At 42.0% G+C, this 15,486-nt stretch overlaps 1 protein-coding gene across 2 annotated transcripts in view; it reads right to left on the reverse strand.

Annotated features, from left to right (window-relative positions):
• Positions 1 to 5,445, reverse strand: part of PGR (progesterone receptor) — a 99,339-nt gene extending 93,894 nt beyond the window's left edge. For both annotated transcript variants that reach the window (XM_037156978.2, XM_037156973.2), the window contains exons 1-2: positions 3,824 to 5,445; positions 2,617 to 2,768 (exon numbers count right to left, since the gene is read on the reverse strand). In XM_037156978.2, the coding sequence (XP_037012873.2) occupies positions 2,617 to 2,768; positions 3,824 to 5,445 (1,774 nt within the window). The remainder of the gene's footprint in view (positions 1 to 2,616; positions 2,769 to 3,823) is intronic.
• Between the last annotated feature and the right edge of the window lie 10,041 nt (positions 5,446 to 15,486).

Consider the following 15,486-nt stretch of genomic DNA (forward strand, 5'->3'; position numbering starts at 1 on the left):
ATTTATATCTTCCGTGAAACCTTTTCCCATCATTCAAGAGCATATGCATTCCATCCTACTTGCTCCTTTCCCAAAACACACAAACTCCCAAACCACACAAAACTATGTACTTTACAGAATTGCTTATCTGGGCATTTAGTGAGAGAATCTCTATTATATATAGAGAGATTACATATATATATAGAGAGAGAGAGAGATTATATATATATATATATATATATATCCTCCTCCACTTTTTTATAAGCTTCTTTAAGGTAAAAGCAATACAAATGGAAGCTGACAATATGCTAGCATTCTTTTAAAACTTTACATTTATTTTCTCATTTAATCTTTTAGAACCTGAGGAAGTAGATACTGTTATGCCCATTTTATGTCTGAGGCAGAGAGAGGGGAAGTCAGGAAAAGAATACATTTGGCACAGCTCTAAATATAAGATATATATAATAATTGCTGAATGAACGAACTTCTATAGTTTTGTATCTTGCTCTAGTTTCATGAATGATGTATCAACATCTATCTAGAGTCCCTTTTTGTAAATATTGCCAAGTAAAGATGTTTTATTTCTACTACTCAGGACTAAAACAAGACCATGACAACACTAGAGGTCCAACAAATGTTTTCTAAGAATAAATCTGGGAAGGCATTTTTTAGGGTTTTGAGTGCTAGTGTGATAATAATGGCATAAAAGCATTTGTAATTTAGTTAGGGAGCAATTGGTTCTATATGCAATTTTTGAATAACTTCCAAGAATTAAATAGCATTTATCATATATCTACTTGTTCACACCATCTCTGATTAAGAAGCATTGCAATTAAAGATGATCTAAACCGTGTTGACTAACTATCAACTGTTAACTACTTTTGTGCTTTCTGGAAACTCAGATTTATGTAGGATTCCTTACCTGTAACAAGAAGGAGCTGGGCTAGAATAAACTAGCCTTTAGGGCATTCTAAGCTGGACACTCACTTATAAAATTAGTCTATTCTAAGAAGACTGTAAGAATGAAGGAAACCATATTAATGCAGAAGGAAATATTCAAGAAACTAGAACCAAAGTCAGATAGAAACAGTAACTGCAACTAGGCACTACTCTCCACATAAAGAACGTCCACCTGTAACTCTGATTATTGTGTGTCAATGGGAAAGTTAAGGCCATTCTACGTTGTCCCATTTCCTCAAGTGCCCCTTTTCACTGTGCCTCAACTAATTTAAAATGCAATTAACACCCTCTGAAGCCGAATACATATGTTCAATATCTGTTAAACACATTCATCATTTGGGGAAAAAATCATTCTAGCAATATACAAAGCAGATATTTTTATGAAGAATTAATTTCAATAAGAGGAATACAAATCTGTTAATAAATATTTGGAAATCATTTTAATCAAAAAGTCATAATAGTTGTGAAGAATCACCTGTTAGGCATCTTACAGAGATAGGAAATTAATGACAATTAGGTTAGTATTATTCTGGTGTAAATGTGCATTTGAAAGCCCCTTTTAGGTAAAAATTCCCCACTCCCTTCTTTCCTACTTTATAAGTACAGGATTCTGGAAGTTCGAAGACTTAACAGAAAGCAAAAAACAAACGCAGACATTTGCATATTTGCTTCCTTGTCTAGGTGTGATCTCAGAACTCGAGAGGAAAGCCCAGACTCACCTCAGCTCATTATAAAATACACTGATTGCTATAACTATAAATACACCGATTATAAAATACACTGATTGTTAGAATTCAAATGTGAATTCTAAAATACACTGATTGTTAGAATTCAAATGTGAAATGACCTCTAAATGTATTTTTATCTTTACATATAAACATGATTGGTAGTTTAGCATTTAGTGTAGCTAGAAAGACAAAAAACATTTTCTATGGAAGTACAGTCTGAAATGCACTATGTCAGCCAGTTCAAAATCACTCAATATGTATGTAATTTCCATGGTGGTAAAAAAATGAAAGTCTTATTTACAGCACTATGAAATATAATTTATTATGCTTCATAATAAATTATATTACTGTAATGTCCACATTTTTCATTTTATTTAAACTGTTTACTCCTATCTTCTTACACACTTATAAAAATACACTATATAAAAGAATTGTTTAGAATTACCATTATATGAGTATTACATAAATATGCATGTAGGGGAAAGACAAAATCATGTAGAAATTTATAACTACATCATGTATATGCATATATGCATATATACACAATACACAATTACATATATATAATTTTTACTTTTACCATTTCTCTTTTGAACAAAAACTTAAGTTTAATATATACTACATAATATGTGATAGAAACATAAAAATATGATTACATCATAGCTATTTCTTTAAAGCTAAATAATTAATGAACAACAGTGGTATTGTTCCCAAGATTAATATGACTTGTGTCTAACCTTAAAAATGTTAGTCAAAATAGTATGCAGGTATAACATCCAACTGCACTCAACTTTGAGTATTTTAAATAAACATATTGTGGAAAACATCATAATGTTTTAAGTTATTTGGAAATATTTCCATTCCTCAGAGGATGTGGTCATTAAAATCTATAAAAGATTCTCCATTCACAGTTAAACTAACGATAAAGGGTCAGGGGAAAGGAGCCTACCTTCCATGGCCCTTTTAAAGAAGACCTTACAGCTCCCACAGGTAAGGACACCATAATGACATCCTGATGCTTCATCCCCACAGATTAAACAAATCTTCTGAGGCAATGACTCGAAGCTGTACTGTGGGCTCTGGCTGGCTTCTGAATCTGGCCTTGAGATGCAAAACAAAATATTCCATTTATTTTTAGGTGCAACACTATCTAATACCAAAGTCTGTTAACCCTAAAATTGACAATGAAAGATGATAAAAAGTAGAGCTGTATACACACACACTGGAAAGACATGAAATTAAACTTGCAAACTAAATCCTTTATTGAATTCACCAGACTTGCAAATTATTAGGCATTCATCAGTAACACTAATGTAAAAGAACAATAAATCGTATACAACTTTTGTTCAGGAAAGTTCAGTCGTACTTACCAATGCTTTTGTTTTGAACTTTAAAACTCAACCCAGGAATGATTGCTTACTCAAACAAGTTTATGTATTTGTCATTTTAAAGGAATGTTCAACATATTGACGCTGTTTTGCCTATTCGCAGCACTTAAGATTCATTTTCTTTAAAATTCCATTCCCTCAGTATGTAAAGTCCAAAGTTTGTGAAAACCCGTGTGAAAACTTGTAGCGAATCCGAAACAATATTAGAATACACTGCACTGCAATGGTTGACATTTAAATCCATACTTTAAACATATTACACAAATTAATATTACTCGAGATTCGTTTGAATATTGAACGGTTCTGTCCGGCTGCCCTGCCTACTCCGAGTGCCACCCCTCCAGGGCGAACGGAGCCTTAAGGTGTCTCCAAGCCACTAAAAGTCCTTCTAAGAAAAGAATCACTTCCTAAAACCCCAAACTCGCGGCACCCTTTCCTCTCCACGCTGCTACAGCGGAGCTCGTGTGACGCTGCATATTTTTAAGTCAGGGTTGGTCTAGGCTGGGAAACGCGCATATTTGGAAGAAAAAATGTTTCCTGGAGGGACGCTCCGTAAAGGGCACATTCTGCGAACCCTTCGGGGCCCCCAAAAAGTGAGGAGAAGAAGGGAAGAAAAGGAAGCCGAATGACCCGGGTGCCCCGCCCAGGCCCCCCGCCCTCTCGCGGCCGCCCCGGGCGAGCCGCAGCCCGGCGCTGCGGGCCCCGAGCCCGGGGCCGCCTGCCCCCCGCACCTCCGCCCCCGCGACGCCCCGCCGCCGGGGCGCTCACCTCAGGTAGTTGAGATAGGGCGGGTAGACCGGCGACAGGCCCTCCTTGAGCACGGCGGCCGGGTAGCTGAGCTGCGGGAGACCGTTGATGCCCAGAGGCGGGTAGAGCGCGGGGGCCGCCCCGGCGGCGCAGACCGCGGTCGCGGGGGAGGCCAGGCCGTCCCGCGGCCCCAGGCAGGAGCCCGCGCCCGGCGCCCTGCAGGGCTGCGGCGAGAAGGAGCCCGGGCGCGGCGGCGTGGCCTCGGCTTTGTACAGCATGCACTCCAGGGCCGACCCCGACGGGGAGGGACACGGCAGCGAGGCGCCGGCCGCCACCGCGGGCTCCCCGGGCCTGGACGGCGGCGCTCGCGGGGGAAGCGGGGGCGGCGGCGGCGGCGCCAGCTGGAAATCCGGGAAGACGGCGGGGCTGGCACCGGCCACCAGGTACGGCCGCGGGGAGCGCGCGGAGGCCTCGGCGCCTTCCTCTTCCTCTTTGATCTTCAGCGCCGGCGGCTGGAAGTCGCCGTAGAGCGGGAACGCGTCGTCCTTGGGCTCCGCGTCGGGCGGGTACGCGCAGTCGGGGAAGTCGCCGGCCGCGACCGGGGTGGACGAGGAGGAGGAGGGCGAGCCGCGCGGCGGGGCCAGGGCGCTGGCGGCCGTGGCCCCGCCGTCGTAGCTCTCCCCTTCCAGCAGCTGCCGGGTGCGCGTGGCCAGTATGGCCGGGTTGAGTGGCAGGATGGGCAGGTGGATAAAATCCATCACCATGGTGGGCATCGGGGAGCGCCCGGGCGCCACCGGCGTGTCTTGCTCGGCCAGGGCGACCCTGGGCGCCGAAAAGCGGGGATCTTCCTTGGGGGCCAGGGCGACGCCTCCCTCGGCCGCCCCAGGAGCGGTGGCCGCGGCTCCCCCCTCGGCCGCGGTGCCTCCCAGAGGCCGGGGTTTGCCCTTCAGAAGCGGACCTACGGCGTCCTCGGACTCAGAGCCTTCGTCCTCCTCCACCTCCACCACCGCGGCCTGCGGAGACGGCTGCACTGCGGCCGCGGGCCAGGGATGGGAGCCGGAGGTCGAGGGCAGCTGCTGCCGGGACGGTGACAGGCCCCTGGGCAGCACTTTATAGGCGGCTGCGGCCCCGGAGCTGTCGCCTGCCTTGCTCTCTGGGCGGCTCATGAGCGAGGGCAGCACCCCCTGGGCGGCGGGCAGAGCCTGGGCTTCTTCCGGAAGCTCGGGGCCAAACAGGCACCAGGGGCTGGTGGCCTCGTAGGCCGGAGGGCTGGCGTGGCTCTGCCCCGGACCCGAGGGCGCCAGCAGTGTGTCCAGGACACTGTCCAGTAGCCCGCTGTCCTTCTCTGGGGGTCTAGAGCTGCCACTGCCTGCACCTCTTGTGGCTTCGACCCTGGGATACACCCCTTCTGCGTTTGACAGCGCCTGCCGGTCCAGCGCCTTCCCGCCCAGGTCGTGCTCCTGGCAGGGCCGAGGGAAGGTAAGCCCACCCAGGGAGACCACGGGCAAGGCGTCCGAGGTCTGGCTCGCCTGGAACGGGCCCGCGTCCGGGCGTCCCGGCAGAGGAGATCGGACCTGGGTGGGGGAGGGCGCGCCGCCCACCACGTGGGGAGCCCGGGAAGCCTTCGCCTTCAGCTCTGTCATAATGACCTGACTCCACTTTTCTCCTCCCCTGTCTCTGGGGAGGAGGGATAAGGGAAGGAGGGGGGGGGGTGCTGGGGATACAGGAGCAGCTGGAGGAGAAAATAGGTGTTGAATTTGGCCGGACCGGGCGGAGTCGCGGGTGCGGGATCTCCACCTCCCGGGTCAGAAGGGGGCGGCGCCGGTCGGCTCCACTGGGCAGGCGGCGAAGGGTGGCAGTCGTTCCGTCCCCGAGGCGAGTGGGGAGAGCAGGGCCCGTCGTCGCAGGACCTGGTGTCCGAACCGGGACAGGTCTCCGACTTGAGTTCGAGGACCGGAGACGGACGCGGAGTACTCACGAGTCCGCCCTGGAGCGGCAGTGGCGGCAGCTGCGAACGCAGTTAGGTGCGGCTCTACCTCCCGACTTTTTCTCCGGCTTCAGAACCGCGCTCGCCGCGCTCCCCAAACCTGACTGCGCTCCACTCCCCTTCTCACTAAAAGCCCGGGGCCACTGGGACCTCTCGGCGCAGCCCGCGGAGAAGAGGAGAGTTCCTGCCGGCTCCCCATAGCTGGCGACAGTGACCTCTCCGCAGCCGCCTGTTTCTGGTCCCCAAACTCCTGTGCCCAAACGTCTAGTGCAACGTCCTCACAGACAATGCTGCTCGCACACCAGGTCCTCGCACGCTCCAATAGTACGAGGCTTAACTGGAGTAGTGACAGCTTTGAACTGGCCCCACGGCTTTCTAATAATGCCTCCTCCCTGTCCGGAGGCCCCGCCCAAAGCCCCTCCCTACCCCGGTTACGGACCTGATCTGAAATTCTGGGCTCGGAATTCCCACCCGCTGGTCTGAATGCCACTCCGAACGGCAGGTGCTGTGAGATGGAGCGTCATGAGCCCATGAGGTTTGGTACTGCCCGTTAAGAATCACGCCCAATCTGGGGAAACAAATGGACCCCATCAAAAGATGAACTTTCAGGATTTCAGTTTTGTAAAGATTTAACATAGAGATATTTGGCTATATTATCTTTTAGAATAAATGTATTGAGGATCATCCTGAGTAATATATGAGATTTCCTCTCTCTCTCCTACTCTTCCCCCCTCTCCCCTCCTCCTCTCTGGTGAGGTCCATAAAAGCGAGCACTTCCAGTTTTCTCCTACTACAGTCATTATGTCCTGCGCTCCTTGCATAAGGTGGCCTGGAAGTCTGGGAAGTGGAAGGTAGCTGACAGCACCGCTCTACCTGCGCAAATAGTTTGGATACTGTGTGTTATCCTTTGATCTGTCCTGAGAGATGCATTCCACTTTTTAATAAATGGCACTTTAAGAGGAGGTTTCTTTAACACTAGCTTCTGTCCTGTGCTAAATCATAAGTTTCTTGAGGTATTGAATAGTATTTTCTTCCCTCAACCCTTTTATTCTTGAAAATACTTTCAGTTTTATAAGCACCTCTTACTTCATGAAGGTATGGTAGAGAGAGGGGGAGATTATTGCAATATATTTGAATTACAGAGTCATAAACTAACAATCCCTGTGTTGTTATGGTATACTCTTGACATTATTTGAAGTATACCATGTTCAAAACTAAATTGATCATTTGGAAACTTCCTCAAGGTCCTCTCTGTGCTGGTGCCTCACAGGTTCTCTTGGTCAAAGGCAGAGACAATGGACATCTCAGACTTCAGGAGGGGCAAACACATTAGCAGTAAGGAGCCTGGATCCCTGCATCACCTGAGCAGGGTCTACATGAGTGAGAAATAAACCTATCATGTTAGGCCACTGGATATCGGAATTGATTCCAGCAATGAGCTTACTCTGACCAATTTTAGACATAAAGGAGTTAGGCATGTGGAGGCGGAGTGAAGATAATTCCAAGAAGCAGATACAGTAGGTTCACAGGACCTCCAATAGCAAGACATGGGAACTGTAACGAAGCCATTATGGATAGAAAGGACTAGTGGTTGGAAAGGAAGAGGATGAGGCTAGAGAGGAAAACAAATTTGTTATTATTAATACTGTTATTTTTGTTTTGAGGCTCTTCTCTTCCCAATCAAATTTAACCCACTTAACATGCTCTACTGAGATAAAACTCACATACCATATAGTTCAACCATTTTAAAATGTACAATTCAATGGTTTTTAGTATAGTCATAGATGTGTGGTCATTACCACTATCAATTTTAAAAAATGTACATCATCTCAGGGAAAAAAAACCCTTATACTCATTAGCAGTCACTTGTCATTTGCACCCCAAAACTTCCCACCAGCCATTAATCTACTTTCTTTCTGTGGATTTGCCTATTCTAGGGCATTCCATATTAATGGAATTATTTTATATGTGGTCTTTTTTACCAGCCTCTTTCACTTACCATAATATTTTCAAGGATCAGCCATGTTTATAGGATATATCATTACTTCATTTCCTTTGATTGCCAAATAATATTTCACTGCAGGAATATACCACATTTTATCTATCAATTTATACCAGGGTTGTTTTACTTTTAGACTGTTGGTGGGAAACACAAGGCCCACCGGCCAAATCTGGCCCTCCACCTTGTTTTATCTGGCCCTGCAGCAAGCATGTTTCTATCCAGTGGCAGCGCCGAGCTCTCGCTTAAGGCGTAGTTACATTGATACAGTCCTCAAATTACATTTGGCCCTTTGAAGGAACCACAAGCCTGATGTGGCCCCCAGGGAACATGAGTTTGACACCCTTGTTTAGGCTGTTATGAGCATTCATGTACAAGTTTTTGTGAAAACATATATATTCATTTTTCTTGGGTACATCCTAGGAGTAGAATTACTGAGTCATGTGCTAACTCTAGGTTTAATCTTTTCAGGGACTGTGCACCTCAAAAGTGACTGCACATTTTACTGTCCCACCAGCAGTATATGAGGCTTTCAGTTTCTCCACATTCTCAGCAACTCTTTTATTATGTCTTTTTATCTTAGGTCTGACAGTCCGTGTGAAATGGTACCACACTGTGGTTTTGATCTACATCTCCCTGATGGTCAATGCCATGGCATATGTAGAGTCTGGGTAGCACTGCCAGGTAGTCTTCTAAGACATTTGCATGTGTTAACTGATTTAATCCTTCAGCCGTTCTGTAAAGCAGATGCTATTCTCTCCATTTTAATAGTTGAGAAAACTGAGGCACAGAATTGCCCAATATTATAACGATAGTGAGTAGCACAGCCAGAGTTGAACCCAGGTGGTCAAGTGCCAGTTTTCTTATGTGTGTGATTTTTAAATAGCTGATGTCTTGGAATTTCATTTCCAGGTTGCTGTAGCTATAAACTTGACACTAGGTTTTATATTGTTTGTTTTTATTATTATTATTTGCTAGGCTTCATTTTAAATGAAAAGCTATATTTGGCTTAACTTTTATTGGTTATAAAAATTCCCTCGATATAGACTCTCTGGCTAGGTTGATTCCATAAGATTAAAAATCTTGAAATGGGAGCACATTAGTGAAGATGCCCAGCATGTCCTAAATCACCATTATGCTGTGAAATTTGATGCTGGGTGATTAGCATTGTTAGTACAGGAATTCCCAAGTAGTATATGGATATTTACTACTAAATATCACTATTATACATGAGTGAAAAATAACTCACTGGTTAAATTCAGGTATAATGGTGCTAACTCCAAATGTTCCTGAAAACTATATACTTTGGGAGAAGAGAATTCAAATTTGTATGTTTTTTTGTTTCTACTTTGCAAAAAGTCTTATTAAAGTATAACTAAACTATATACAATAAGCCGTACATATTTATAATGTACATTTTGTTAAGTTTAAATATATGTATATACCTGTGAAGCCATAACCACAAACAAGATGACAAATGTACCCCTTTCTTCCAGAAGTGACCTCATGCCACTTTTTAATTCCTTCCTAATGCGTTTTTCTATCCTCTCTCACCCCTGCCACTTCCCATCTAACCCTAGACAAGCACTTATCTGCTTTGTTACAATACATTAGTTTTTTAAGTCATACATGCTTTATTAAATGTACAAAATTATATGTGCACATTGCTTTTAAAAAAATGTATTACTAGACTACTTTTTAGAAGTGTTAGATTTATAGAAAAAGTAAGTTATAGTATAGGATGGCCCCCTAATCCTATGCACACAATTTCTTCTGTTAACATCTTATATTAATGTATTGTTGTTATAACTAGTGAACTAATATCAACACATTATTATTAACTAATACACAGGGTTTATTCAGATCTCCTCAGTTTTTACCTAATGCTCTCTTCCCTTTTCAGGATCCCATCCAAGACGTCATATAACATTGTGATCATGTCTCCTTAGGCTCCTTTTGGCTATGACAGTTCTCAGACTTTCCTTGTTTTTGACGACTTTGAGGAGTCTGGTGAGGCACCTTGGTAGGATGCCCCACCATTGGAATTCTACGTTTTCCTTATGATTAGGCTGGGGCCATGGTTTTGGGAGAGGGAAATTGCAGCAGTCAAGCGCCATATTCAGCATCAAGAATGCATACTGTCACCATGACTTATCTCTTTGGTTACCTGGTTGAAGCAGCACTTGTCAGGTTTCTTTGCTGCTCAGTTACTTTTTTCCCTCTCTTTCCATATTGCACTCTTTGGGAAGAAGTCACCATGAGCAACCCACACTTATGAAAGTGCTGGGGAGTAAGGAGTTACGCTCTTCCTCTTTTAGGGTGGAATATCTACATAATTTATTTGTAATTCTGCATGAGAAATTTACCTTTTCTCCCCCATTTACTAATTTATTTGGTCTTTTATTTATGTCAGTATGGACTCATGGATATTTATTTTATACTTTAGCTTATAATCCAATGCCACTTCATTTTGTTGCTCAAATTGTTTCAACTTTGAGCATTGCATTACTCTCTTGCATTACAAGATACTCTAGACACACCTATTTCCTGCCCTCCTAGAATGACCACCCATTTATTGGTAAATGATATGAGAAATGAAGATCCAGGTGCTAGTAACTTTTATTTCTTAGAATTTCATATAATACAGCATAGGCTTTTACATTTGTAAAATTTTTTACTGTATTGTATTCTATTTTGTTCATTACCCTTTAGCCCCCTTATACCACCCTTCTCCCCCTGCAATCACCACACTGTTGTCCATATGCTTTCTTCATATAGCTTATTTCACCCAGCATAATTATTTTCAGATTTATCTATATTGTAGTAATGTGTCATTAATTTGTTCTTTTTATTGGTGAATAGTAATCCATTGTATGGATATACCATAGTTTGTTTATCCATTTACCTGTTGAACATTCGGGTTAGTTTCAGTTTTTTGATATTACAAATAAAGCCACTTTGCAAATGTTTTTTGTCAACATATGTTTTACTTTCTCCTGGGTAAATACCTAGATATGAAATGGTATTGCATATGCATGATTGCAACCACTTTGGGAAATTGTTTAATGGGTGCATATTCACCTACTGCCTACTAAAATATATTTTAGTAGTTGTATATTTACCTACTAAACAATTTTCCAAGGTGTTTTTATCATTTTACATTCCCACCAGCAGTTTATCTTAGTTCTTATCCTGCCATACCATGGATAACAATTGGTATAATTAGTCATTTTAATTTTAGCAATTTAAGAGGTATATAGTGGTATTTCATTGTGGTTTTAATTGCATATCCCTAGTGACTAATGGTGCTGATCATCTTTGCATGTGCTTATTTGTCATCTCTGTATCGTTTTTGGTTTGTCTGTTCAAATATTTTGTTTGATTTTTAAAAATTGAATTCTTATTTCTTTATTATTGAACTTTGAGAGTTTGTTATGAATTCTAAAGCAAGTCCACAGTCACATAGGTGACTGAAAATATTTTGTCATAGTCTATGCCTTATCTTTAAGTTCTCAACATTGTCCTTTAGTGCCACCATTTAAAACTTTGCCAGACCAAGGTTGTGAAATTTATTCCTGTGGTTTTTTTCTGGTTTTATAGTTTTAGGTTTTACATATACATATACAAATGATTTGAAGTTACTTTTTAATATAGCATGGGGTGTAGATCAAAGTTCTCTTTTTTGTGTAAGGACATCCAGTTGTTCCAGCACCACTTGCTGAAAAGAACATCCTTTCTCCATTTAATTGCCTTTCTCCATTTAGTATCTTTGTTAAACATCAGTTATTTATGTATTTGGGGGTGTGTTTCTGGGCTCTATTTTGTCTCATTGTCTATTCAACAGTCTTTTTGTGAAATTGCTATAAGCTTGTGTAGGTGGTCTTTGATACTTGAAGTATTACTGCTCATCTTTATTCTTCTTTCTCAAAATTGTTTTGTTTATTCTAGGTCCCTTTCACTTCCACATAAATTTTATAATCAGATGGCTGCAATATTGATGGTTATTGAATTAAAACAGATTGATTTGAAGAATTGATATCAACAGTGAGTCTCCCATCTTCCCATGAAGATGATCTGTATCTCCATTTCTTTAGGTTTATTCTCTCAGAAATATTTTGAATCTTTCACTCTATAGGTCTTTCACATCTTTTGTCGGATGTATCTCTGATTATTTTATATTTTGATGCTGTAAGGAACAGTATCTAGATAAGTTTTCTATTGCTGAGCAATAAATTATCACAAACGTAGTTGCTTAAATGTTACCCAGTTATTACCTCACAGTTTATGTGGGTTCAGAGTCCAGGCGTTGGTTAGATGGGCCCACTGCTCAGCGCTCACATGGCTACAGTCAATGGGTCAGCCAGCATCCCATTCTCATCTGAGGCCCAGGGTGCTCTTCCAGTTCATTCAGGCAGGTGGCGGAATTCAGTTCCTTGCAGCGTTTGAACTCAGGGTTCAGCAGGAGAAATTTACTCATGCTTCTTAAAGGTTCCATTTGATTAACTGAAAGTGATTTGGAGATGTTAATTACACATGCAACTTAACTTTTGCCATAAATGTAACATAATCATGGGAGTGAAATCCATCATTTTGATAATGTTCACATTCCAGGGAAGGAAATTATACAAATCAATTTTGGAGACCATTTTATAATCATCCAACTTTTGTTTTATAATGTACATTTCTACTGTTAAAAACAATCACCCTGGCTGGTGAAGCTCAGTGGATTGAGCGCGGGCCTGTGAAGCAAAGGGTAGCTGGTTCCATTCGCAGTCAGGGCACAAGCCTGGGTTGCAGGCCAGGTCCTCAGTAGGGGACACATGAGAGACAACCACACATTGATGTTTCTCTCCCACTCTTTCTCCTTTCCTTTCCCTCTCTTTAAAAAAAATCGATTTTTAATAGGTGGTTTCCTGGTTTTATGGTGGGGGGAAGCATTCAGTCTTTTATCATTAAGTATGATGTTAGCTGCAATTTTTTTTTATGGATTAAGGAAAAAATCTATGTTATTAGATTAAGGAAATATCTTTCTGTTCCTAGTTTGCTCAACAGTTTGTCACAAGTCTAGATGCAAATGGTCAAATGGTCTTTCTGGACCTGCTGAGATATCATATGGTTTTTCTCTGTTAGTTCATTAATATAGTGAATTACATTAACTGAGTTTGAACGTTAACCTTGTATTCCTGAGATAAACCCTGCTTAGTCATGATGTAATTATATATGTAATACATATATGTGCACATATATTCATTTTTTAAAAAACTTTGAAAGTATGTGTATTAAAGCTGGGCATAAGGAAGGGCTTAGGATAGATGCAGCAGGGGAGAAACTAACCAGGGCTGCTCTGGCTTCTCTAGAAACATCATAGGAAAGAACTGAGCCAAGGTGGGGATGCTGTCAAGTCACTGGGGAGTCAGAGAAAAGGGGGCCTTGGGGGTTAGTTCAGGAGGTCAGCCTGGGAAGACCTGTTACCTGCCCATTGCTCCCGTACTTGTGAGTCTCCTGGGGACCCTTAGTGTTTAGGAGCTGCATGCCTGTGAAGGGAATGGGGGCAGGGGGAAGAGAGAGGTGCAGACGTACCCAGTAGGAAGAGTGCACCTACATGTTACTTTTTATTTGTTAAAAGCATGTTGAAAATTTTAAAATCTCCCTCCATGGAGAATACTGATCTGTTCTCTTTTTCTTATAATGACTGACAGGTACTTATATCATAAAGTCAAAAAAACAAATGGCATATTTTTATATCAATAGAATAAGATATAAAGTAAAATACAATTTAAGGACCCCACGAATAGCACATGTATTTTGGCACACGCTATTCTTTGGTTTTGGGTCTCCACTATGGCCATTACATGAAAAGAAAGCTTCTTTAGACTGGAAAAGATTAGTCTTTGTCAAGTCTACTCCAGTATTTGTAGTGAATGAAGGAATTACTCATTTTACAAATAACTGCTTAAAGTGTGTCACTAACCAGTTTGCTTTGTACATCACCTTTAAATATCTGTACAACATTGTCTACATATCACATTTAACACTTAGAAAACTTCACGATATAAGTATTATTATCTCAATATTGCAAATGAGAACATTAAAACCTGAAGACTTAGACCTAGTAATCGGTAGAGCCAGAAACCACTACTAGGGCTTCTGATTTCAAATCTAGTGCTATTCTCACTTTATTCATCGTGTTTCTCCATTATTTACAGTTCAAGGTGCTTGATAGTCGAGAAGGTTCATGGTATTGTGTAGAAACATTTATTTGATCCAAGGCCACAGGAATATAAGCACATTTAGAAAGTCGTAGAGGGCCACCCAGACCGACGATTTGGTTAAGTTTGGAATTTTTGTATTGTTTATACAACTTTGAGAACTAGAATTCTTCTGTATTTACAAGGGGATGATTGTAGTTGAAAGTTGGCACTTGGTGTGGCCAAAGTCCCTTCTCTGACCTCCCTGACACACTCCCCTGGGATATTATTCCAGTACCTCACACAGCTTGGGTTGTTTAGGTCGCTCCAAGATATACTGACCACCTACAAATGTAAACCTGGATTTTATATATTTATCAGGTAGGATATATTTTGACTCTAAGTAACAGGGTACTTCACAAACAGTGACTTACTTAACAGATATTTATTATCTCACACGACAAGGAGTCTGGAGAAAAGTAGTTCACCCTTCCAGTCAATTAGTGTCAGAGGCTATATTTCGTTTGTTTGCTTTTTCCTGTTCATTAGTGTCCAAACATGGACACTAATAGTGGCTACTGAAGCTGTAGACATCGGAGTCTCACATAAGTGCATCCAAAATTAGGAATAAGGAAAGTTTTCCTGCAATGTTTTGTGTTTTTTTTTCTTTTTATAAATCAAGGAAAAAGATCTTATCCGGAAGCTGACCCCACAGATACCCTATCAAGACAGTGTCTAGAACTAGGTCACCTGCCCACCACTAACCCAGTTACTCAGAGAGGAATTTGGTGAGAGTAACTGTGATTCATGTTCTGCATCTGAATCCACAGCTACGAGTAGGTTGCTACCAATATCTAAACAATTTGGGGTTCTGTTAAAAAGCAGTGAAAGTAGGGATATGGCAGGTGGGAATTCAACAAATAGTATCTGATATTATATCAAAGTCTCATTGCCCACAGAATACTAAAAGACACTTAATATAAACTGAGAAAGAAATTTACACTAATGTTTGAATGAATTTAGGCGCCTGCAGGCATACCTAGCAGACATTGTGATTAGGTTCCAGACCACCGCAATATCACAATAAAGCAACTCACAACTATTTTGTTGGTGGAGGGTCTTGCCTTCAGTTTTTCTTTTAATATATTTTATTGGTTATGCTATTACAGTTGTCCCAATTTGCCCCTCTTTGCTCCCCTCCACTTGGTACCCTGCATTCCCTCTGGTAATCCCCCTCTTAGTTCATGTCCATGAGTCATGCATATAAATTCTGTATCTACTTTATTTCCTATGCTGTTTTTAAGATCCTCCATCTATTCTTTACCTACCAATTTATATTTCTTAATCCCCGCAACTTCCCCCCCCCCATCTTCCTTCTTCCTCCTCCAAACTGATAACCCTCTAAATGATCTCTATATCTATGATTCGGTTCTTTTTATTTGCTTAGTTTGTTTTTTAGATTCAGTCGTTGATAGCTGTGAATTTATTGCCATTTTAATGTTTATAGTTT

The sequence above is a fragment of the Artibeus jamaicensis genome, unplaced genomic scaffold (genome assembly GCF_021234435.1).
Source record: "Artibeus jamaicensis isolate MK-2021 breed Jamaican fruit bat unplaced genomic scaffold, CSHL_Jam_final contig_585, whole genome shotgun sequence".
Classification (NCBI taxonomy): domain Eukaryota; kingdom Metazoa; phylum Chordata; class Mammalia; order Chiroptera; family Phyllostomidae; genus Artibeus; species Artibeus jamaicensis.